The sequence below is a fragment of the Stylophora pistillata genome, chromosome 4, assembly GCF_964205215.1.
Source record: "Stylophora pistillata chromosome 4, jaStyPist1.2, whole genome shotgun sequence".
Lineage (NCBI taxonomy): Eukaryota > Metazoa > Cnidaria > Anthozoa > Scleractinia > Pocilloporidae > Stylophora > Stylophora pistillata.
This window is the reverse complement of record NC_142522.1, coordinates 19860765-19885371: the sequence shown is the minus strand read 5'-3', so window position 1 is coordinate 19885371 and position 24607 is coordinate 19860765. Positions and strand designations below refer to the sequence as shown.

At 38.7% G+C, this 24607-nt stretch overlaps 2 protein-coding genes, 1 long non-coding RNA gene and 1 pseudogene across 4 annotated transcripts; 2 read left to right on the top strand and 2 right to left on the bottom strand.

Annotated features, from left to right (window-relative positions):
- The first annotated feature begins 2255 nt into the window (after nt 1-2255).
- Nucleotides 2256-8899, top strand: LOC148732775 (uncharacterized; annotated as a pseudogene).
- Nucleotides 8900-10802: 1903 nt separating this feature from the next.
- LOC148732774 (uncharacterized) lies at nt 10803-11832 on the bottom strand. The gene is made up of 2 exons (XR_016000786.1): nt 11494-11832; nt 10803-11425 (listed from the first exon to the last, which is right to left on the bottom strand). It is a non-coding gene; the product is annotated as an uncharacterized LOC148732774 (long non-coding RNA).
- Nucleotides 10993-17710, top strand: LOC111332938 (uncharacterized). Of its 2 annotated transcripts, XM_022938427.2 has the most exons (11): nt 10993-11459; nt 11861-11969; nt 12218-12331; nt 12721-12766; nt 13144-14291; nt 14387-14479; nt 14560-14652; nt 15059-15232; nt 16455-16552; nt 16685-16815; nt 17170-17710. In XM_022938427.2, the coding sequence occupies exons 1-11, from the start codon at nt 10993-10995 to the stop codon at nt 17325-17327; spliced, it is 2631 nt and encodes an 876-aa protein (XP_022794162.2). In that variant the 3' UTR covers nt 17328-17710. The 2 variants fall into 2 exon arrangements, with proteins under 2 accessions (XP_022794162.2, XP_022794163.2); XM_022938428.2 differs by lacking the exon at nt 16455-16552.
- Nucleotides 17711-18510: 800 nt separating this feature from the next.
- Nucleotides 18511-19077, bottom strand: LOC148732773 (uncharacterized). The gene has a single exon (XM_088757908.1). The coding sequence runs from the start codon at nt 19075-19077 to the stop codon at nt 18511-18513; it is 567 nt and encodes a 188-aa protein (XP_088614034.1).
- Between the last annotated feature and the right edge of the window lie 5530 nt (nt 19078-24607).

Below are 24607 nucleotides of genomic sequence, written 5' to 3'. Positions count from 1 at the left end.
AAATAAGTTCAGCGTGACAACTACAGGAAGAGGCAATGAGTCGATCTGGGTTATTAGGTCTGTTGAGTAAAAGTAAATACAAGAAGTTCTAGGATTGATGATGGTGAGATTTTTTGCAGTGGCCGGTTGGAGTTTGAGACGACCTGAGGCAAGATTGACGAGCTAAGATTGACGAGTGTTTGATATCAGTGAGAGGACATATTACAGTTTGGCATGGCGGTGCGTATCTCTGACGTAACAAAAGTTGTATAGATAAATAGCCACACGTTTAATGCCACAAAGCGAAAGCACATTTACTTTATTAGGCAGATGGACGTCATGATGTAGATGTTAAGCTTTATAGATGTGATTCGACTGAAAATAAGTAATTGATACGAATATCTTAGTACATAATATAACAACAACAAGAACAACGACAAAAAACTAAATGAGATAGAAACGAACTCACGATTTGTGGTGTAACCAGGTCCGGTAGTAAAACTCTTAATAAAAGCAATCCGGCGCTTGCAAAAACTAACGAAACGACTGACTTGGTTAAGATCAAATAGCAACGACAATTATCTAACGGAAAAAAAAAGGCGAATACTGGTAAAAACGTAAAGAAAGAGCTACCATCGTTACTTACTTCTAACATAACCTCGCGCATAAACGCGAATTTAATTGAATGGAAAGAGAACGTTACTATAGTAGTACAGCAGAAAATACAATATAAAATATTTCGAATTTGCGTGAAAATAAATAGATTCTGAAATGCAAATTCTAGTTGCTACAAGTGGTATTTGATCAATTTCTCAGAACTATCATGGCACTAAAACTACGCGAGGAAGAAAGCTACATACTCAGCAGCCTCAGAAGAATAGACATCTTCCTTCAGTCAACGTTGGAGGGTAAGAGAAAGACTTAACATTCTGGATCCTGTGGGGAGAGCAGCTCAAGGGAGCTGGGCTATCCAAAGGTGGGTGCACAATGATCTGGTAAACTGCTTGTGGCACATAGACTCCAACCAAAAATTGATAAGAGGGAGTTTTGCTATTCATGGCTTTAACGTTAGCCTCGTAAAATAAAACAATTACCGATTTGAATAGCACAACCAGCAACCTCACACATGGTGCTTTTCAGTCTTCCGAGTTAGAGGAGATCGTGGGGTTGAGAATTACGATGCTGCCAGATTTATGATTTTAAATCATAGACGTTATGGAAGAGATTAATTAGGAGATAGTTTTTTAACGGTTAGAATTTATATATTTATTTATTAAGCTTCGCCGACCGGCAGGGACACCACAACAGCTTGCGCCAATTACTGCGGGCCCAGTAAATCCACCCATCCCACCCCAGGGGAGGACATCCATCACACAGTAATCTCGTGCGTGGGAAATTAACATCTCCTGCCCCTAACCCTACAGGAGACGGGACCTCCATTTATTCGTCCCTATCCGAGAAGACTAGAATATCTAACCATTTCTTGATGATATAGAAAGGTAGAAAATTCTTCTTAATTATTTTAAGACCCTGAGTGTTGGTCCGGCCGGGGCTCGAACCCTCGACCTCCCGCCCAGTAGTCCAGCGCTCTATCCGTAACATCTTAGAATAACAAGATTGTGGAGAGGGGATATCCGAAAAGTCACTTGTTACTTGTTAGAAATAGTCAAGCATTTAGGAACCAAGGAGTAAAACAGAAATTCGCGTCTCCACTTTGCTTTCCTTCACCACATCGACATTGCCTTGTATTAAAAGAATTCGCTGCCTAATGGAATTACCATGGGAAAAGGAATTCTATAAAGAGTGTTCCACTCGCCTTGTGGAGCTATGGACTGGTTTCCTTGAAAGGCCATGGTTGAATTGTCGACTTACACAGCTCTGAAATTGATTATGAAGCTCTATGTGAAGACTATCCAGATGGTGTCCTTGTTTTTCCAGGAAGCCACTTTGTTCTTACTAATCAATATATGTCATTTCTTTATGCAGAGATTGATCTATCTATCACTGATGGCGATTCTGAAATGACTCACTTCTGTAATGTACGCTCTGGAATTCAAGAGTTTCCAGTGTAATTGATTTGCACTAAGAAAGGACACAAAAAGGCTATTGAGTGTAGGATTTGGTCTGGGTTTCTCAATTGTGCTATTTGTGGACTACAAATATGGCCTCTCTGATACCCTACCAGTGAAGGAATACAACGATATTAAGGGGAAAAGATAACTTATGATGCAAAACCTTACTAGATTTGAAGGTTGGAAGTATAAATGTAATAGGTATACTTTTTGCTATCTTTCAGTCTCTTATGCCTGTTGAATGTATTCTCACCACTTATGGTCTTCCACCACAGGCATTAGAAAATGCCACATCCTGCATTTCTAGTTCCAGATATAAACCGTTGCAAAATGTGAATGTGTTAGATAAACAAAAAACCTTGCCCCAGACCCTCATTAAAAGAACGGGCAAACAGCAAGCGGCAGTTTGGTTGTCCGGATCCTAGCCATGTTTCGCACACCCTCCTTTCCGCTCGTTTCTGTTGATCGAGAGCCCGGCCCTGGCTAGGAAACAAAATGGTTGCCTTGCGATTAAGAAAGGGCCTCTTATAAGGTTATCTACTTGTAACCTTTTGCGGTTGAACTCGCAAGCGAAAAGTACAAAAATCTTGCGAAAGAAAGATGGCAAACTAGCTGTAGATTGGTTGGCGAAATTTGATATGTCTCGTCAGCAGGATATGGGAAATTCGCTAGTAAGTGATAGCCAACTCGCTGGCAAGGATTGACAAACTCGATGGCTAGACTTGAATGAGCGAGTCAGTGAGAAATAGCAAATTCGCTAAGTAAGTGATCTGAATCGAACATAGCTCTTGATGACTGAGCTTGTAAAAGTTCTCACGCCGTTGTATTTAGGTATTTGAACAGCAATTTAGAAGTTCATTAGCTTTCGACAGTAAAGGCTTTCCTCCAAAAGAGGATATATAGATGTACGAAATCGAGCACCAATGATTTTGTTTTGAAGTGAGTGATCAATACCAATTTTCAGTGCACAACAACATTTCAGATTTTTTTTTGTATCAATTTTAGTATCGATTTTTCGCGAAAGGTCTCAGGTCAACATATGAGAAATCTACATTAACGATTCGTACTGCAAAGTTGACTTCAAGTACCGGCGGGAATGTTTTGAGAGTAGAGCTGTATAACCATATTTGCATATACAATTACCATTGGTCGAGTGCAAGCTACCATATTATTTTGTTAAGACTACTGTTCTAAGAGGCAACTTAAACAAGAGTTGTCTTTTAAGGGCACTGTTAAGTCGTCTGGCACAAGATTCAAAATAACTCCTTGAGTTCGGTTTTTGTGTGGATTGATTACATCTCGATGGTTGCTGGATAAAATGCAAAGAAGAGAACGACTGTTGTGTGCAGTAGGAACCATATTCCTTGAGCTCTGCCGGTACCATAATTTTTCATTTGTTTTCTTATTTTTGATGGAAGTAGTGGACCCTTCAGCTGCAGATGCTGGTGTTATATTACTCGTTGGATAATTAGTAGACGCGTCTTTCACTACAATTTCTGGTTACCTCGCTGATAAGGTTGAAGTACCTTTTCTTTAAGGAAAACATGGCAAGTCAAAATCTTAGCACCTTTTTGCAACCGTCAGGCCGTCGTCGTACCCTTTTACGCAAACCGCTGTTATCCGTGCATTGGTAATAATCATAGCTGGCTCCCAGTCGTCTATTAGAGCTTCTTGGATCATGTATGGCATATGTTTCAGCATTATGGAAATAAATCACTCGTCGTCCATCGTTGCTGTTTCTGAGTTAGTTGAAGAATATACAACTATGAGTGCTATGAAGTTTGTTCTAAACAGCGTAGTTTAAAACTAGAAGTCTCTATTGATCTCGTGTATCTGTTAGATGAGGCTGAATCTCTTATAAAAATGTTTGGGCTAGTTTTCCAACAAAAAATGTCTAATCCCTTAAAGTGAGCCAGCCAGTGGCCCACCAATGGTAATTATCTAAACAAGTTCTTAAGAGCTTACTTAGTAAGAGAATGTCGACAGAGTTTAGAAGTCAGCAGACAGAATTCAGCGGTACAAGTCAGTGAGTAGCTCTTCGGATTAATGAGAACTTCAAGATATTACTCAGAGTCAGACGACCACGGTTACACATGTAATCTTCAACTTTTCAGAACGCGTCTCGAATACTAATGTCCCTTCTTGTCCTTTAGCCAGCAATCATGGCGCCTTGTATGCAAAAATTAGCATCAAAGTTACTGGATTCCAAACAAGGCACATATTCAACAGAAATTTGAAGAACGTTAATAAATCTTCTCTCATTGAAGACTTTAAAAAACTGCCGTTTTGTATTTATATAGCGAAAATGATATGAGGCATAGAAGAACGATTTCTCAAACTCATATCCTTTATCCGTTTATAGATGGACAATGTTCAGCTTCATAAGTGGTGTGTACATTTATATAATCGCCAGGGGCCTACTTAGACAAGACAAGGGCGATAATTTAAGACCTCGCAGCCTTCCAGAATTTCTGGTAAGTAACAGCTCCCATCCGTTTTTGGGCGACAATATAATCAACTTGCTATCGGAGTATGGTAAATGCAATGGAAAAGTATAAGCAATTGCAAAACAAGTTACGGAAGAGTTTCATTTACTCCCTGGGCTGCTTGTTTGCACTTTTCATTAGTTTATATCCCACCTTTGCCTCAATCTGCCCACTATTGAAAAATCATTTTTCTTATGGTAAGTTGTCGATCGATTGTTTCTTACCTTCACAGTATCTCGCGTATATTGCCACTGGGACAGGCGTTTTCTTTGCAGCCCTTTTTTACATGGGCACAAAAGAGCATCAAACGAGACAGAGAACGAGAGAAAGCACCAGAAAGGATCTTACGGTAAGACGAGAAGAAAAGATCTTCCTTTTGAATAAAGTTCTGCACGGATAAGAACTTCTTTTTGCGTCCGTAAGCCGGGAAACTTTTGGAAAGTTGTGCCAAGTTTGCGCTTTTCTCGTGGTTCTTCATCTAATTTATGTTTAAGAGGTTTTCATCTCATGAGTGATTATAGCGCTTCCATATGGAAAAAAAATCTCTCTGAGTAATGAGTGGAAACCTTTTTTTTTTTAGCTTTCTGCAGACCATAGTTGTCTCACGTTTATTTGAGAGGAGCAGGCCTTAGGCTTTCAGATACATGTACCCGTATCTTTAATCGACATCACAAAAATGCTCAGTGTACGCCCCAGTTGCAAACTGTATTCCATACTATTCTCATTATCTTAATTTGTCGAATGCTCCTGGAATATATTCCTGAATATTCCTGAATGCGTTTGAAATACTAGTAAGTCTATCAATTGGGCGCTTGAGTTGGATTGAGGGTTTTGACATTTCTCATGAAATGGCAGATGTATTGTACTTTCCGATATCAATATGACGTTACAAGGTGATTCACAGCATTTAAAGGAATACACCACTTTTTTTCATCCCAAGGGGATTCATTTACCTTTTGAAGCTGTTATTTTGAGGAAATTAATTGTATGGATTAATCTAACAAAATTTTGCAACATTTTCTTGTGTTGTATGAGAAAGTATTGTTGACAAGATCTAATTCTGTCTTTGAACCGCAATGCAAAAAACATTTTGGGGGTTCAGTGATTGATTGTCTCTTGATTATTTAAGACAATAGAAAGAACAGCCTTGCTAATAAGTTTGTTGACATGATTATGGCTTCCAATGAATATGAAGACCAAAAGGAGATAAACGGATATGGCAGAACTAGACGCCATGAATTGTACAAAAGAAAACGAAGCCTATTGCAGAAGTTTGTTGACGCCATATTGTCTGACGGGGAAACTGAGCTCACTGGTCACAGAAAACCACTTAGGATTCAGAATGGAAGGATTCACAAACAAGATTGGTTTTAGAACTACAGCATCTAGATTCTGAACAAAAGAGGAGTCTACTAATGCGTATTTTGATGGACTAGCATTTGGATTACAGCAGGAAGAGCAAGTGCAATTCACGTGCATTAATAGTACTGGAGATCAAATTGCTAAAGACGGTAAAGACGAGGATGAATGGGAAGAGGTCAAAAACGCGCCAGACGAAGTCAGGTGGAAACTGACGAACAACGTGGCTTCCACTGAAGGTAAAAATGTAAACGAGGGGGTAAGAGTTGACGGCGAAGACCAGAATGAAGATATCCTAGAAACATTATGGACCAAACGTAACCAAAGAAAACTTGGATTGGTGCTTTCGCCGGATAATGTTAAATTTGATCTCTCTAACTCTGGATTTGAAGACGATGAAAGTGATGGTGATAGAAAAAATAGCCTTAGCAGTACATCAGTAGTGAAACAAAAAAGTCTGTGACTTTCCTTCCTCTTGAATTTCCTGAAAAGCCGTCAATGAACGAGACTGAGCGACCATGATTAAATGTCGATCACACGCCTGAGAAGAAAGTGAATCTCGATGAAAGCACTCAGAATTATCTTAAACAAGCTTGCATAGAGAATAAAAGAATAGAAACTTATGAGATTAGAAATGATTCATGAGCTGTTGAAGATCACCCGAAATGCTTGGTCTTCCTGTTCCACTGAAAACTCGTAACTCTGAGAGTAAACGTCCAAAAGGAATCAATGACTGTTTGAGAGATCCAGGCTTGTATAAGGTAAACCTTATTCTTTTTTGTTGAATTTAATTGAAGTATTTTTTATTTTTTTACCTTCTGCTTCATCTGCTAGGTGGCCATTATCATTAAATGTTCACGCCATGTACAGGATTTCATGACCAGCTGCTTACCGCTAATACTCACAGAAACAATGCTATTTCCTAAGGTGTGAAACGCCTTTAATTTCCTTTGCTTTGGTCTTCAAACTGATTTTCAAATTTTATTTCAAACTCATAAAGTAATGATTAATTTTTTTGTTGTCCTGGATAAGGAATCTATTGCCTGATTTCCACTCATACTCTTGATCAGTGGCTCTTTAGCGAGTTCAACCTGTAACATAGTAAACAAGAGAATTGGTAGTAAGATGAGACTGTAATTCTAAATCGTAGACCAGCGGTTTTTTGTATGACAGGTCAGAAGCGTATCTTAGTTTACTTTTGTGATGTCTGAAATGCCTTGACTGTGCAAAAGTCGGGTTTTTTTTTTTCACCAACGAGCAATTAATCAATGGTTATTTTTATGGCGTTGTAAACGTCAACTTGGCTAGGGGGTTTAATTTTTGCCATACAAACACGATAGTCCAGAAATTACTGATATAATCATGAAAATTACAATTTCCTTCATTGTAATTGTTTGAAAAGATTCCTATTTTCCTTTAATTTACTTCCCAGGTTGTTATCACACAGCGGTGTCTTAATTTTTGGACAGTCCAATCATATTCAAAGTTGTAGTTCAATTCAACCAATCACCTTCAAAGTTAAAGTTTAAATCAACCAATCACAACATTAAACGACTTACACCTCCTTTTCCAGTCTTGGAATGCAAATTTCCCCTCTCTTTCATAACTTGGCTGTTCTTTTTTTTCTCGGAAATTGTAGTTTTTATGATAAATTGGTAATAAGATTTCGTTTCGTCCAATTCGGTCTGTAATCATACTGGTGATGAACAAATCGGTCGTGCGATTTTGTAATCACTCGTATGATTACAGACCGAATTGGAGTCTACTTTCTAAGTCCTATTACCATTATCAGGCATTTTTCTATGACGCCTCTTACATCTGAACCGAGTAATAACATTACTCGCCTTCGTGAAATCTCGGTGTAACTCGGCGGGGTCCGATGGTCAGGAGTTCGATTCGTCGTGGAGTATTCAGATGTTGTCCTTGTCCTTGGCTTGTTACAGAACCATGGACAACACTTTTGTCGAATGAGTCCTACTAACCTTCATTCATTAATTTGCACTCCTAGTGGGGCTACCCTCTCAGTGACAGGTTTGTTGGCGATGGGTGGTACTATTTGGAGCTATTTTCAAACCATCTCCATCAGACAGTCAACTTATGCACCAGTAGAAAGTGGTCTATCCGTTATGCACGTCATGGTACTTGTCTTCATTACAGAGCTCATCGGGGAAAATAGGGTAAGTGTTTAAAACACATTTCGATTTATAACAATACGATTGAAATCACAAACGGTAGTCAACTCCTTGCAATGTACTTAAAACCAGTCATCCAACCAGCTGATCAATAAGTAATCGTTTAAGAAGTTGAAATAAATTGGCATTTTCATTGAATTTCGCAAAAGCACAACAAAGGGACCACAACGGCCAATCAAAGGAAAGGAGAGTGTTACTAGAACCAACGAGAATTCAACGTAAAACAAGAAAACTGCCTGAGGCCGGGAAAAATGCGTGTGGAATTTATTTAAGTGAATTTATATTCCCCTACCTTGAGTAGGGGAATATTAAAAGATTTCGAAGAAAGTTTTTTGAACGTTTGGCGTCTAGATTGATCTTAGTTTTTTGTATGGCGTCCTTATTTACGCAGTACTTTCTGATTTCAATTTTGTTTGTTTTCTCTCCTCTTAATGTATCGAGGTAAGGTAGCAAGTACTTATAACGCGAATTAGTTCGTAGGCTCTACGTGGACTTGGACTATTCTGTCGTAACGTGTATTGTATTGCTACTCTTTCAAGTATTGAAGGAGAGTGCTTTCAAATAATGAAGACTTGGGAAAACTTATGAAAACTATGTATACGCTAGACTCCTGCTTTACAATTGGGGGACTTTTCAACTTTTAAAATTGATGCACTGTGGAACGCGAATGGCGAAGAGAATCGGTGCTTCGCACAATAATCTGTTGAACTTCTTTATAGAATTCTAAAATCGGGGTCTGGAAATAAGAGATCAATTTTTAGTATTTGTCCTACAGGAAAGATTCAGTAATCCAAGCGGTTGCCGTGCTTAAGAAACTTTAGTTTATGGTATCTCCTCAAAGCGTCTGATAATAAAAAAAAATGTACTAAATGAATCTACAAAAGTCTAAATGGCATTCTTTCTTTCCGGAAAAGGCCTTCAAACACTTTCAAGTACAGTTATCCGTATGGAAACTGCTCTAATACCGAAGTGATGTTGTTCTTTCTGGAAAATTCCTTCAAACATTTCACAGTGCAGCAATCCGTATGGAAAGTGCTCTGATACCGGAAAGAAAACATCTGCATTTCCCTGTCTTTTTCCGCTTCTTTCCCTCGAATGATATACACGATATATAATTAGTGTGCTAAAATTCACGTTAAATCATTTAATTTTCTAGTCAGGCCGAAAATAATCGTTTTTCGATATGTAGATTTTACTACGTGTTAAAAAATTTTCAACCACAACGTGGCCAACAGACCAATTAATTTAAACGTGCATTTATTATGCTTTGATTTCGAGACTGTTCAGGAGCTGGCTTGTAAATTGTCTTTAATAAAGCTTCCAGTAAGAGTGAAATAAATGGATTCAAAGCCTGTCCAGATCCAAGAGTCTGCTTGGCTCATTCGTTAGATATTTTTTTTAACATCTTCAAATCAACTATGAGAACGTTTTAACTACAGAAGGTCAGTAAGCAACGTTCGGTGTTAAGAGAAAACGGCCATTACCGACGGTTGCTGATTGAACAAAAATATCTTTACAGAATATTGACTTACTTTACCGTCAGCTTCAATCAGTGCAATTTCGGAGAAGCGTGCGGATTTTCAAAACTAAAGCATGCTTTTAATTATCACAAAGGAATGATCTAGAGAGTAGGTACCAATTGCTGGAGGGTATATTAAACGAGGACTACATGTTTTCAAAGAGTATTGAATAGTATCTGACTTGATTGCGGAGAAATGTGTAAGAGTTCCTAAAAACAGTTTACTGGGTGTTCTCCTTTCGACTTTTCAGACTGTACCCACAGCTCGATCGATTGATCTGTTCTGATTTATCATGGAAACATATTAGAATAATGATACTCTAAGTCACTAATTTCAAGAAACTTTCGATTTATCCGCTGCAGCTTGTCGCGCTTCATTATACAGTCAAAACGTCAAGTTAAGTGTGATTGTACTTGTGCAGGCCTCAAACCTCTTTCAGTGAACGTGATATGAATATAAATTGATAATCTTGATGAAAAAAAAAACGGTCAAAACACTTGACTCTACATTATTTATTATAAACCATTTTCTTTCTACAGTGTGAGATGTGTCGACAACATTCACGCTCAATTCCAGTGCCTTGTCAGAATTTCTCCGCCAGTACATATATATGAGCCAGACTTTTCAGGTTGATATCAAAAACACCTGGGGTTCAGACAACATTGGATCAATCACTGTAATCTACTGTACATGCGCAGCACAGTTTATTTTGAATGATATTCCTTCCTTTATACCCCCTTGATCATGTCGGTTATTAGGCAAATTAGTAATACAAAATCCGAATTTCACTCCTCGGCAAAATTGTTGTGGTCATTGAAGAAACAATTTGTCAGAAAACGGATTTTTAACGTATCCATTTTGTATACAAATAACTGCAAAAAATACGAATGAACTTTCTAACCGTCAATCTAAAAGCCAATTCGCAACTATGTTCTGTTAATCTTTTAGATTAACTTCATCTCCTGCTTTGATCAAAAGTTTTCGAAAAGCTTCTAAAGGAGGGATCGACACCAATTTCAGTGCAAACGAACCACATTTAAGTTTGAAGTTTCAACTTTTAGCGGCAAATTTCCGGGTGTAATTTCAGGTCAATACATGATAAACTTACATGAATGATCTGCAAAGTGGACATCAATTGCCGACGGGTATGTTTTCACACCAGCGTTGCCCAATAAGTGCAAGGTTGAGTGTAAGTTTCCATATTTTTTTTTTTTTTTTTACAATTTTATTGTCCTTAGACGTTCCGAGAGGATAATTACGCAAGAATTTGCTTTTAAGGTCATGTCATTTGGTACAAGATTCGAAATAAAACCGTGAGTAAATCCATAACCAACCAAACCGCACCATTTTCGGTTGGATCGTTCAAAGCTCGTTACACGTTAAGATGCGAAGAAGAGAACGAATATTTTGCGCTGTAGGAAATATATTCACGGAGCTCTGCCGTCAGCATAATGCTTCATTCGCTCTCCTGTTTTTTATGGAAGTATTGGAACTTTCAGCTACGGATGTTGGAATTATATTTCTCATTGCACAGTTAATTACCGCGTTTTTCGCATCAATTTCTGGCTACCTTGCTGATAAGGTTGAGATACCTTTTCTTTCAAAGAAACTTGGCGGGCGAAAATCTTGGCACCTTTTGGCGACAGTTTTGTTGGCCGTAGTCGTTCCTCTTAACGCCAACCGCTGTTATCCGTGTATTGGTAATCATCATAGCTGGCTTCCAATCGTCTATTACGGCTTCTTGAATACTATTTATGGCATATTTGTCAACATTATGGAAGTAAATCACTCGTCTTTCATCGCCACTGTAACCGACTCTGTTGAGGAATATACAGCTATAAGCACAATGAGGTTTGCTCTGAGCAACTCTGTTTGAAACTCATACTTTATGTGGCTCTCATAGATGTCTTTCGGGTAGCTTTATAAATATCCCTCTTCCCCTTCTCGCCTATGATGTTCTCCTGATAGCTGATTTTGGTTTCTTTGGAGGATTTAATGCAGTTGAATTTATAACTCATCCATGCGAATCATCCTCAAAATATCATGTTAATTATAGGAGTTATAAAGTAAGCTTGGTTGGGAAATTCGCTCATGGTACAAATGAGTGGAACTTGATGTTTACTTTCACGTAATATAATGTAAGCATGAGTAATGAGAGGCCTTATGTCCCACATTTAATCTATTTTTCCAGAATAATGTAGGTGGCATCAAAGAACGATTTCTCATATTCATGTCTTTTCTCTGATTACAAGGACAATGTTCAGCTTCATAAGTGGCATTTTCATTTACATAGTCGCCTGGGGTCTTCTGGGACAAGACAAAAGCGATGATTTAGGACCTCACAGCCTTCCAGAGTTTCTGGTTAGTAACAGCAGCCATACTCGTTTTAGACCCATGATATACTCAACTTGCCGTACGCGTAAGGTAAATGCAAAAGAAAACTATTAGCAGTCTTCACATTGTGTAAGGAAGAATTTCATCCACTCCCTGAGCTGCTTGTTTGCTCTTTCCACTGCTGTATTAGCTTCTTTTATCTCAGTTTTTCGCTTCCATCGGAATATCAGTCACCTTCATGTAAGTTGCCTCTTGATTGGTTCTTTCTTTTACAGTATCTTGCGTGCATTCTTAGTGGAACAGGTGTCTTCCTTGCAGCCATTTTTCACATTGGTGTAAGGGAACCTAAAACACGCGTAAGAAGAAAGAGCACCATAAACAGTCTTATGGTAAGAAGAAATGATATCTTAAAATCGTAGTTTTTGTTGAAGTGCTACACGTGTAAACTCTTTTTTTTTTTGCGTCGTTAATCCAGGTAACTTCTAATGGCTAATTAAGGCTCTTTTATGACTGTCCCTTAGTTCTTCAACTAAATTAGATACACGAAGTTCAATTCTAAAAGACTATCTGGTCATATGATTATGTCTTTTCCATGTGTATGTTTACTATAACATCTTTTCCGAGCTTTCAGACTGCCATAGCATCATAAATGTTGAGAGTAACAAGCCCTTTTATAGTTACATGTAAACATGTCCTACGGTCGGCAGCAGTAGAAGACACGATCTACATATGTGTTGCAAAATCTATTCTATGCTGTCCTCTTTCTCTTAATTTGTAGAATGCTCCTGGCATATTCCTGAATGCGTTTGGGTCGCAAAATGCCGGTAAGTCTATGAATTGCGCGGTTCAGATAGCGTTGCATGCTTTTGCACTTCTCGTAGAATGGCAGATTTATCGTCCCTCCAGTATCAAAATGATGTAACAAAGCATTATTCAAAGGAAAACACCACTTTTCCTCTTCTCATAGACTTGGTTTTGTGTCCTGTTCCTTTTTAACTAAGCCATTCATATATGTTATGGAACCCTCATTTTGAGGGAATTAATCATGTAGGTTGTATGGATCCTCCATGTAACGAAAATTTGAAGAATTTTCTTGTGTTCTCATATCAGTTGTAATCGTTAGAATCTATAATTCTACCTTTAAACTACGATGCCAAACATTTCAAAGCTCAATGATTGATTTTCTTTTTTTATTGTTTAGACACTAGAAGAAGGAGCATCGCTTATAATTTTGTTGACATGATTTTGGCTACAACTGAATATGAAGAAAAGCAAAGTGAGATGAGTGGATGTGAAGAAAGTAGGGGTCATGAAGGGCAAAGAAGAAAACGAAGTCTATTGCAGAAGTTTGTTGATGCTCTATTCTATGACGGGGAAACTGACAACAATAGTCAAAATCAGGATCAGTTACAGTCTGCTACTGAGGAAACCACTAAGAATCCAAAAAGTGAGGATGCACAAACACCAGTGTTTTTAGAAGTACAGCATCTAGATCCTGAACGAAAGAGGAGTCTCTTAATGCGTGTTGTTGATGGACTAGTGTTTAGATTACAACAGGAAGAGCAAGTGCAGCTCACGTGTATTAATAGTATTGGAGATCAAATTGCAAAGGACGGTGAATACGACGAGTGTGTAACTGGCGAAAATTTCTGGAAGGCTGGAGAAGAAGAGATCGAAAGCGCTCCTGACGAGAGCGAGTGGGAACTGACCAACAACGTGAGTTCCGCTAAAGATAAGAATGGAAACGAGGAGGAAGGAATTTACAGAGAAGACCAGAATGAAACCAGTGTTGATGACAGTACTCAGAACTTTCCGAAACAGGACTGTATGGAGGAATTAGGAAATGACAGAGAAGATCAGAATGAAAGCATCCCAGAAACATCATTTCGGACCAAACGCAACCAAAGAAAACGTGGAATAGCGCATTTTCCGGTTGGTAGTAAATGTGGTCTCTCTAACTCTGGATTTGAAGGTGATGAAAGTGATAGTGATAGGAAAAGAAGCGTCAGCAGTAAACTAGAAGGGAAGCGAAGAAAGTCTGTGCATTTCTCTTCTTCTGAATTTTCCGGAAAGCTGTCAATGGACGAGATAGAACGACAGAGTTTAAATCTTGATTACACGCCTAAGAAGAAAACGAGTCTGGAGGAATGTACTCAGAATTATCCTAAAGAAGATTGCAGAGAGGATGTAGGAATAGAAACTTATGAGAGTAGAAACGAATCTTCAGCTGGAGGAGACAACCCCGAACTACTTGGTGTCCCTGTTCCATTGACAAATGGAGAACGAGGACCTGAGAGAAAACAACCAAAAGGAATCAAAGAGTGGCTGAGGGATCCAGGATTGTATAAGGTGAACATTTGCTTTTCCAACTATTCTTGTTTTCTGGATTTCATTATATAATTTTTTTTATTTTTTCTCCTTCTACTTCATCTTTTCATTTTCAGGTGGCCATTATCTTCGCATGTTCACGCCATGCACTGGACCTTACGAACACTTATTTACCGCTTTTCCTTACCGAAACATTGCTACTTCCTAAGGTATGAGTCGCCTTTCATTTCGGTCACCTTGTTTTCAATATCATTTACATTATAACATTTTTATTGTTGTTTTGGATTAGGAATCTACCGCCTATTTTCCACTCATACTCTTGATCTGTGCCTCTTTAGCAAGTTCAGCCAGTAACAAACTAAACAATAAAATTGGGAGTAAGGTAAGGCTGTAATTTTAAATCGTAGACAAACAGCTTTATCTAGCTGGAGCAGAAGCGTATTTTAGTTTCTTTGTGATGTCTGAAACTCTTTGACCGTTCAAAAGTTGCCAAGGACATATTCGTCCGTGAATGATTTTTTCTTTACAAGGAGCAATGATTCCAGGGATCCTTTTATAACTTTGCTAACGTCAACTAGACTAGCGAGTTCAAAATTAGCCAACCGTCTTATCCTATTTGCGAACAAGATAGTTTTCAGTTCACATTGTTGCTCCAAACAGTTTGCAGGACGCTTGTGACGAACATTATTTCTTTCCTTTTTCCCTTTCTTGTCGCAGAACCAACAAGAACCTTGTTTTGTTAAATGAGTCCTACTAATCCTCACACATTGCTTAATTTTCACATCTAGTGGAGTTACCTTCTGGCAGGTTTATTAGTGATGGGTGGTGCTGTTTGGAGTTATTTTCAAACCGTCTCCACTAGACAGTCATTTTATGCACCAGTGGTCATAATAGGAAGTGGTATGTCTATTATGCATGTCATGGCACTCGTCTTCATTATGGAGTTGATCGGGGAAAATAAGGTGAGATTTATGAGACAAATTTCGATTTGTTTTAGAACGATTAAATTCGCTAAGGAGGTGGTCGATACAATAACAGTTTCCTCGTAACATGTTACCCAACCAGCAGATCAATGAGTTACAATTTTGGAATTTGTCGTAGGAGCGCAATTTGATGGAATGACGCAGAGTAAAAAAGAAAGTGATCACAATAGTGTATATACCAGAACTAAATTTAAAAAAGGCAGACTGCCTTTAGCGGGGAAAATGTTGACCAAGTTGCAATCGGTTTCAGTTTTTATGGCAAGAGCCGTCGAAATCAATCATACAGGACAGAGCTGAATAACATATGTGCATGCGCCAAATTTTGCCGCGAAAAACTGATTTTGAGTCGTTCGCATGGTTGATTTCCTATCCTGTTGCTTCGAGGCGTCGTTTTCCTTGCCGCTTTTCTTTTACAGAACAACCTCCAAAGTTTATATCGGTCAAACATCAAGAGCCTTAAGATCTAGGATTAGAGAACACAAGAGAGCGATTTTCACGGGAGATAGAAATTCTTTATTAACCCAACATTGTATAAAATACAATCATGATTTTGACCTTGAGGACGTCAAGATCATTGACCGCTGTTCCCAACGGTCGAAAAGATTATTTTTAGAAGTGTGGCATTCAATTTGTGAACCGAATGCCATTAATGAACACATTTACATTCCTGACATTTACAAGGCCCTTGGCAATCCCAAGTGACGTTTCTGCGGCTCTTTTTAAAGCACTCATTTGCTTTCGTAGCCATTTTATTGCTGAAGAAGGTTATAGTATTTTAACCGAAACGTCCTCACACAAAGTTTTTTAGTCAGTGACAACAAAAACTTTTTATTTATTATCATACCTGACTACAACTATAGTATTTGTAAACTCCAAAATCTTTGTACACTCCCTAAACTGAAATTTTCGAAAATTAATTTCCCCTTAAAAACTCTGGAAATAGGAAAATGCCTTTTACGACAACAAAATGGCTCGGTTTTAAATGTCAGCCCTTCTTATTTTCTGCACATTTCGTTAAATTTTAGACTTCGCACGCTTGAGCCCGCGTTGTTGACCGCATACCCTCTGACGTAAATTTCGTTATTCAGCCCTGTCATCATAAAGCGGATTGCTATTGAAATTGATCTGAGATTTGCTCCAATGTTCGCAGTTATGATTTCCTCTGTGAGTTCAATAACTTGATGGAGCAATTTCCTTTCAGGAAAACAGTGGATCAGTGTTTGCCATTATCGATGTGATCACAAGAGTTTCAAACGGTTTAATTTTGCTCGGTATACAGGAATTTTACCCAAACGAAGGGTTAGCAAAACTCTTATTGTGACGTTGCCTTTTTAACAGCTTAGCGTGGTATTTTTGCAGAATTTTAAAATAGAATGAAAACGTCAAATGGTGAATAATTTGTAATATTTTTTTTACCTACTCTCGGTTTAGAACCAGCTCAAAGGATGCAGTTACCAACTATGTGCGACTTGTGTTTGCATTGACGGCCGGAATTTTAGCTCTGGTGGGATCCCTAGTGGTTTTGTTTTTCCAACCGTCAAAGTTTGTCCACAAAACAAAAGGTAAGGATATCATTGGGCTGAAAGAGTTTCATGACAATGGTAACATGGAGAACGATGGCAAACTTTTTTTTAAATTTTCTCTCAGCAAATATGGTTTGAAGTATTCCTGTTCTTGCCGCACTAGTACATGTCATCTTATTGATAGACACAGGACTGTAGACATGTATTTGCCTCGCCATGAAAGCGGTTATCATATATTTGCTTTAAATATTCAAGCTCGGTTTGGGTCTAACTGGGTTGTGAGCGAGAAAATATTTCCCAATTCTTATTTCGATGGCAAGTCAGTTTTGAGGTGGTTGTAGCTGCACGGAATTCGAAGGAAAATTTCTCCTTTTGCCTATCTTTTTTCTTTAGCTTCACAGGATGTTGAAGATCAACCTTGCCAACCATCGTTTGATGTTCAAGTTCTCCAGTGTCCAGCTGAAGAAGCAGCGTCAATCAACAGCCCCGATACTTATAAAAATAACCAAACCGTTACAGTGCATTCTTGTTCAGAGAACACAAAACTGTAAATTCTTTGAGAATTGTATTTAGTGTCACAGCTGGTTCATCTGCCTGCCAAAGATCACGCCCTTAACTTCGGTTCACACACTTCAAATCGTAGATGTTTCAGTTTGAACAATTAAGTTAGAATGGAAGAGTTTGTGAAGTTAACCCTGGTCAGACTACGTTTACCTTTACAAAACATTTATTTAGGTATCAAGGTAGGAAAATGTCATGCATACCGTAGAATGTGGCTGAATGTTTTTTAAAGTTTGACTTATATATTCAACTTAGTTTTTATTGTTTGTGTAGTTTCCTTTAATTAACCAGTACTCTCTAGTTCCAATATTTGTTATTTTTTTAAGACTCGAGTATCTTATTGAGCATTAATTAGACTCCATTTGGATTGTGACTATTGTATTTGACTGTATTGCTTTTTCTGACAGTAATATGGGGTCGATATATTGCACAGTAACCTGTTAAATTTTTCCACACGATATCAAAGGGTCTTGCAATGGGAAATCTCTCCTTTGTGTATGTTCCACAAGAGAGATACAGCAAGTCAACCGGGTGTTTTGGCCAAGAAGCGTTACTAACATTAACTGTTTTCTCTGAGTGTCTGATAATGAAACCACGAACGAAATGAGTCTGCAAACGTTCCAGTTTGTTCCTCCAATCAGCAATCTTGTTGCTCCGAAGTAGCATTGTTGAATTGTTATTTAATCAATGCCTCGAAACCAGCTTTTACTTGCGTGCTCCTTTTCGCATGTTCAGTGGAGAAGTTCAGTGACTTCCAGATGTTAATCCAGAAGTCTCCTTTGTTGTAGCCGCTTTGATTTCGAAAATAGCTTCTTCATCGTCATCAGGGTCCTGTGACAACGACAGCCATGAAAGATATATTTTAGATAGTACCTCCTGATCGCATTTCCGAAATTACATGTTATTCTTTCTAGAAAAGGTCTTCAAATATTCCAAAGAACAGTAACCTTTACAGAAAGTGCTCTGATACTGGACGAAAACAAATCAGAACTTTCCTTTCCTTTTCTGCCCCTCTCTCTTGGATTGGTATGCACGTGATATTAGCGTGACCGAGTTTAATACTAGTTTGCAAAGTTTAGGAAATTTTGAGGAATTTTTAAATCTTTTTCTGGAATTTTGGTCTTAATTATTAACAGACGTTTCGACTGAAACCATCAGTCTTCATCAGCTTACTTAGTCAAATGGTAGATCACTATCATGTGACAAATGTCGGAGAACGTAGACGAGGGCCCGGTCCCAAGTGTGAGACAGAGAGAACCGGAGCCCCCCCTTTCTGTTCAGGGTTGGGTCCTCCACCATTTCCCATATCGCTTCTTTTAACCCCCTCCTTCGCCAATCTCGTTCTTTATCTGGGATCTTGACTCCCTTCGAAACCAACACGTGTCCCGTGTCCTTCAGGTGACAATAAACTGCTGAATTTTGAGCAGGATTGTAGTTCAGCCGTTGATGTTGCTTTAGCCTGGCTCTGATGGACTGAAGAGTCTCTCCCACATAGGTTTCAGTGCAGCCCTTCCCTACACAGGTAACACCATATACCAGGTTGGAGCGCTTCTCAAACGGCTGTTTGTCTTCAGCCTTGACCAACTGTTGTCTTAGAGTGTTCTGGGGTTTGTAAAACGCTGTTACACCGTGCTCTTTGAGAATGTTCTTAATATTCTCAGATAGGCCTCGTATGTAAGGAATGGTTACCCAGGCCTTGTGTCCCCCTCTTGATGTTTTCAGTGCCACACCCCCGTTCATCGTGATCTTTTTGGTTTCCGCTGAACACCCAGTCAGGATATCTGCATTTTCGAAGACTTCTTGATGTGGTTTTTCTCATTTGTCAAGATGTCAGGATAACTGATCACCTGTTCCGCCCTGTGACTAAGTTTCCGGAAAACCTCGATCTTATGTATTAAGGGATGGTGGGAGTCAAATTGTAGATAATGACCAGTGTGGGTAGGTTTCCCATACACTTTTGTTGCCAGACTTCCATCGCTATTCACATGAACATGGCAATCCAGGAAAGCAATAGCATTATCATGACCCGACTCCTGAGTAAACCGAATATGAGGGGGGGGGGGGTTTGACGCTGTTAATATGCTCGAAAAAAGGGTAAATCTCTTTCTGAGGTAGCACCACAAATGTGTCGTCTTCGTAACGGAGCCACAGTCTAGGGGGCGTGCCGGTGTAGGTGTGTAACGCCTGCTGTTCGCAGGTCTCCATACAGAAGTTCGCTACGATGGGGGATACGGGGGACCCCATGGCACAGCCGTGTACTTGTGTGTAAAACTTTCCTCTAAAGACACGTGTTGGATTTGAAGGGAGTCAAGATCCTAGATAAAGAACGAGATTGGCGAAGGAGGGGGATAAAAGAAGCGATATGGGAAAGGGTGGAGGACCAAACCCTGAACAGAAAGGGGGCGGCTCCGGTTTTCTCTTTCTCACACTTGGGACCGGGCCCTCGTCTCCGTTCCCCGACGTTTGTCACGTGATAGTGATCTGCCACGTGACAAACTACACTGATGAAGACTGATGGTTTCAGTCGAAATGTCAGTTAACAATTAAGACCAAAATTTCAGAAAAATATTTTAAAATTCCTCACTTTAATTGAACCTGGATGAATGACAATATTCCCTTTTAGGAAACTTTAATGGTTCATATTTGAGTTTAGCCGCAAACATGTCAAAAAATTTCCAATTTACTTTTGATGGCAAGGTTTAAAATAAAGCCACCTTTTAGGTTAATACCTTGTTCTCGATAAAATACTTTTCAACTATAACGGGCCTACCAGACCGATAAATTTAGATTAATTTGGTTTTATCAACTGAGTTGATTATGTAAACTTATAAGTCAAAACTGGCCACGGTAAAGAGTTTAAAAGCTGACGTTTCGGGCGTTAACCCTTCGTCATTCGTACTGACGAAGGGCTAACGCTTGAAACGTCAGATTTAAACTCTTAACGGTGGCCAATTTACATTATCGACTCAATTGATAAAACCAAATGATCTTGTTACCCCCACCGACGTAGCACCACAGTTTCTTTAGAAACTTACCACCTTTATTCGATTAATTTAAACTTGCATTGATCATGCCTTGTTTCCAAGATTTTTCAGGAGCTACCTGATAAGATATCTTTTGTAAAACTTTCAGTAAGAATTATATAAACGGATTCAAAGCCTGTGTGGGAGTTTTCAAGAACTTATCAGTCAAAACTTTTTCCTAATTTTTTTAAAATCAGTCTTAGGGCTAATGATGTGGTCTTGCTATTTAGATTAGGAGAGGTCACACTCGTCAGATTTTAATTTACTTAACGTAAATCATTTACGTTTTTTTCCAAAGGATAGCAGTATTAGCTGTACCAAAGCAAAATTAGACTTTTTGTTAATTGGAATATGTTTAGGATTTTAAGATTTTGTTGAGTCAATGTAATGTGCAGATGAAAATTTTTTTCTCTGGATTGAGTTGCGCAATACAAATCAATAAATATTATTATTATTATTATTATTATTATTATTATTATTATTATAAAACATAATCATTCTATACAACAACATCATAATAAACTTTAGAAAACCGAGACTTAAACTTAGATTTAAAAGAAGAAAGGGAATTACAAGATCTAAGTTTGAATGAAAATGCATTCCAAACAGAGGGTGCAGCAATAGTACAAGACCGGCCACCATAAGTTTTAAGATTAAATTTAGGTGTAGAAAGTAAAAATTGATTCGAGGATCTAGGAAGTCTACCAGGTGTATAAGGCTTAATGAGATCAGTGATATAGCTAGGTACAGCACCATGAAGTGCCTTAAATGCGATCACCGCAATTTTGAAAGTTATCCTTTGTTCAATAGGAAGCCAATGAAGTTGAATAAGCAACGGCGTAATATATTCATATCTACTGGTAAGGTGAATAAGCCTAGCAGCACTATTTAGGACACTTTGTAAGCGTTTCAAGGTACATTTAGGCTGACCGTAGAGCAGTGAGTTACAATAGTCGATCCTTGCAGTACGTAACAAAGGCACGAATTAGAGTTTTGCATGTATCGTGAGAAAGAAACTTGTGAATCTTAAAAATATTGTGTAGATGAAAAAAAGAAGACTTGCAAACAGCAGTAACGTGCGGTACCATCGATAGAGAGTTATTAAAAATAACTCCGATATTTTTAGCAGTCGTTGAACAATCAACAGTGTCCGAGACAATCACCAGGTTTTCGAACGCAGGACGTGGGCGATAAGAGGATGAAAAAACTATAATTTCAGTCTTCCCACTGTTCAGTTTTAGCTTGTTTTCTAGCATCCAAAGGTCAATATCTTTAACGCAATCTTCAAGAGCAGATTTACATGTCGACAAGCCCTCAGGCGATGACGTTTCAAAAGATATATATAGCTGTGTATCATCTGCATAAAAGTGATAAGACAGAACTTGAGATCTTGCAATATCACCTAAGGGGGAGGCGTACAAAGAATACAGCAAGGGGCCTAATACAGAACCCTGACGTACTCTGTAAGGTAAGGCATGCACATCAGAAGAGACATCTTGGATTCTGACACACTGTGTGCGATAAGATAGATATGAATGAAACCAGTCCAGAGCCTGGTCACAAATGCCAAAACGGGCAGATAGTCTTGAAAGGAGAAGAGAATGATCAACTGTGTCAGAGGCAGCTGGCAGATCCAATAGAACCAAAACAACAGATTTCTGATTGTCAATGGATATAGCAATGTCATTGTAGACCCTGAGAAGAGCCGTTTCGGTGCTATGGTTAGCGCGGTAGGCAGATTGAAAAACTTCATACAGACCATTGTTGTCAATGTAGTCAACCAGCTGCAAAGCCACTACTTTCTCGATAACTTTGAACAAAAAGGTGAGGTTAGAAATCGGTCGAAAGTTCTTAAATTCTTGATGACCTAAACTCGGCTTTTTTTAACAAAGGACGAATTACAGCTTGTTTAAGTTCAGTGGGCATAACAGAGGTCTCCAATGAAAAATTAACAATATTCCAGATCACAGGGCAAAGGAGATAAGACAACCAAGGAGTATTCTAGAGGGAACAAGGTCAAGTTCACAAGACTTTAATGCCAAAGAATGCACGCTCTGAAGTAATGTCGAATATGAAGGACAGCTCAAACGATGGAGTCTTGTTGTCGTTACCGTGACTTCATGAAATAAATGAGTTTCCTGCATAGGGTTTGATTTCAGTTCATGTCGAATAGTATTGATCTTCTCACCAAAAAAGCTAATGAATCTATTCGCAAGATCTGCCACAGAAGAGCAAGATGGCGGATACTACGGTGCAGGACTCCGATGTAATGACTTACCGACAATGCCAAACAGTTTCTTCTGATTAAGGAAATTATCATCAATAATAAGCTTGGTGTAATATTGTGAGCGGACAGAGAATAATAGCTCATTAACAATGAGATTTTGTTCAATGAAACGCAGACGATCTTCGAGCAATCTAGTCCTACGCCATCTCCTTTCTAGTCGACGACGAACTCATCTCTCCAGTTTAATCTCCTCACTAAATCATGGAGCAACAGGGCGTATGGTAACCATGTGCGATTTCAATGGCGCATGCTTATTCAGAACACTAGATAATTCCGAATTATACAAGTGAAGCAGCTCAAGTAAATCATTGGATGATTCAGACAAAAGAGGAGACATTGCAAGATCTTGTCGTAAGTGATCATAGTTGATGGCTTTATAGTTTCTGACCACAAATACGCTTCCTTTCCCAATTAGGCTTAATTAGGCTCAATTAGGCTTAATTAGGCTCAATTAGGGTTAACAAAACGAACATCAGCACAGACAATGTAATGATCCGATATCACAAAGGAATCATTAACTGAATTAGCATTTAAAATGTACTCAGCACCACGAGTGATAACTAGATCCAAAGTATGTCCAGCTCTGTGGGTGCAACAACGAACATGTTGTTGTAAATCAAATGACTCCAATAAACTGAGGAAATTAGCCGCCGCAGTATCAGTTGTACATACATCATACATACACACATACTTTACTTAAGGTATCAAAGAATAAACAACTCAAATAATACCCTAAAAAGGAAGTGTAAGAGGTTAACCCTATGTAAATAAACTTCCAAAGAAATAAAATTCAAAAGTGTATGCTTATAATAAAATATAAGATGATAAAAACCTAAGAAATACGCATGTATAATTTAAGAGCTGTTCTGAAACGTGTTAAATTACCTATCTCAACGACATTGCCGGGCAGGTCATTCCATTCACGAATGATTTTAACAAAAAAAGAGTATTTATAACAATTACATTTTGCCAATTTAACCTGCAGTTTGTAATTGCGGTTGGACTCATAATTAGTACGTTTTGAAGCAAACTTAAAAAAATCACAAAAATTAAGGCCATTCAGCCGAATACAAGTTTATAGCATTCTACCAAGGAAAAATATAGCCTTCTATCAGTCAACTTCGACCAATGTAACATTTCACAACGATCTTCATATGACATTTCACCCCTTCGCTGACGTAAAACCAATCGAGAGGCTCTTCTCTGAACTTTCTCCAAGAGAACAGTATTTTTAACTAGGTAAGGGCACCATACTGGGGAAGCGTACTCCAGGATTGGTCTCACAAGAGTCTTGTACAATGCGGAAAAGATTTCCTTGTTTACAGAACCGATTGTTCGCTGATTAGACCAAGAACTTTATTGGCCTTATTGACAACCTCAACAACGTGTGGAGTCCACGAGAGGTCATGCGAGATTGTAATGCCAAGGTCTTTTACAGAACTAACGGAGCTTAGACATTCTCCGTGCGGGATGAGAGAGTAATGTGGGACAGATTTGTGTTACTCGCATAACCTCACATTTGTTCACATTGAAGTTCAACTGCCAGACCTCAGACCACGTCTTCAGGTGAAATAAGTCGGACTGAAGAATATTTGTGTCTCTAGCTATGTCGGAGATATCTCTGTAAACCTTGGTGTCATCTGCATACAGTTTAACCGTAGATGAAATTCCTGATGAGATGTCATTTACATATAAAATGAATAAGACGGGACCAAGGATTGTTCCCTGGGGTACTCCTGATAAAACTGGAGACCAGGACGAGCAAGTGCCGGGCAGGACGACGCGTTGCATCCGGCCAGTTAATAAAATTTCGAAACCACTGAAGAGCGCTGCCGTCGATACCGTGACGCTCAAGCTTGAAAAGGAGACGCTCATGCGGCACGCTGTCAAACGCCTTGGAAAGATCCAAAAAGGCAATGTCAGTGGGCTTCTTGTTATTGCGTGATTTCGCCCAGTCGTC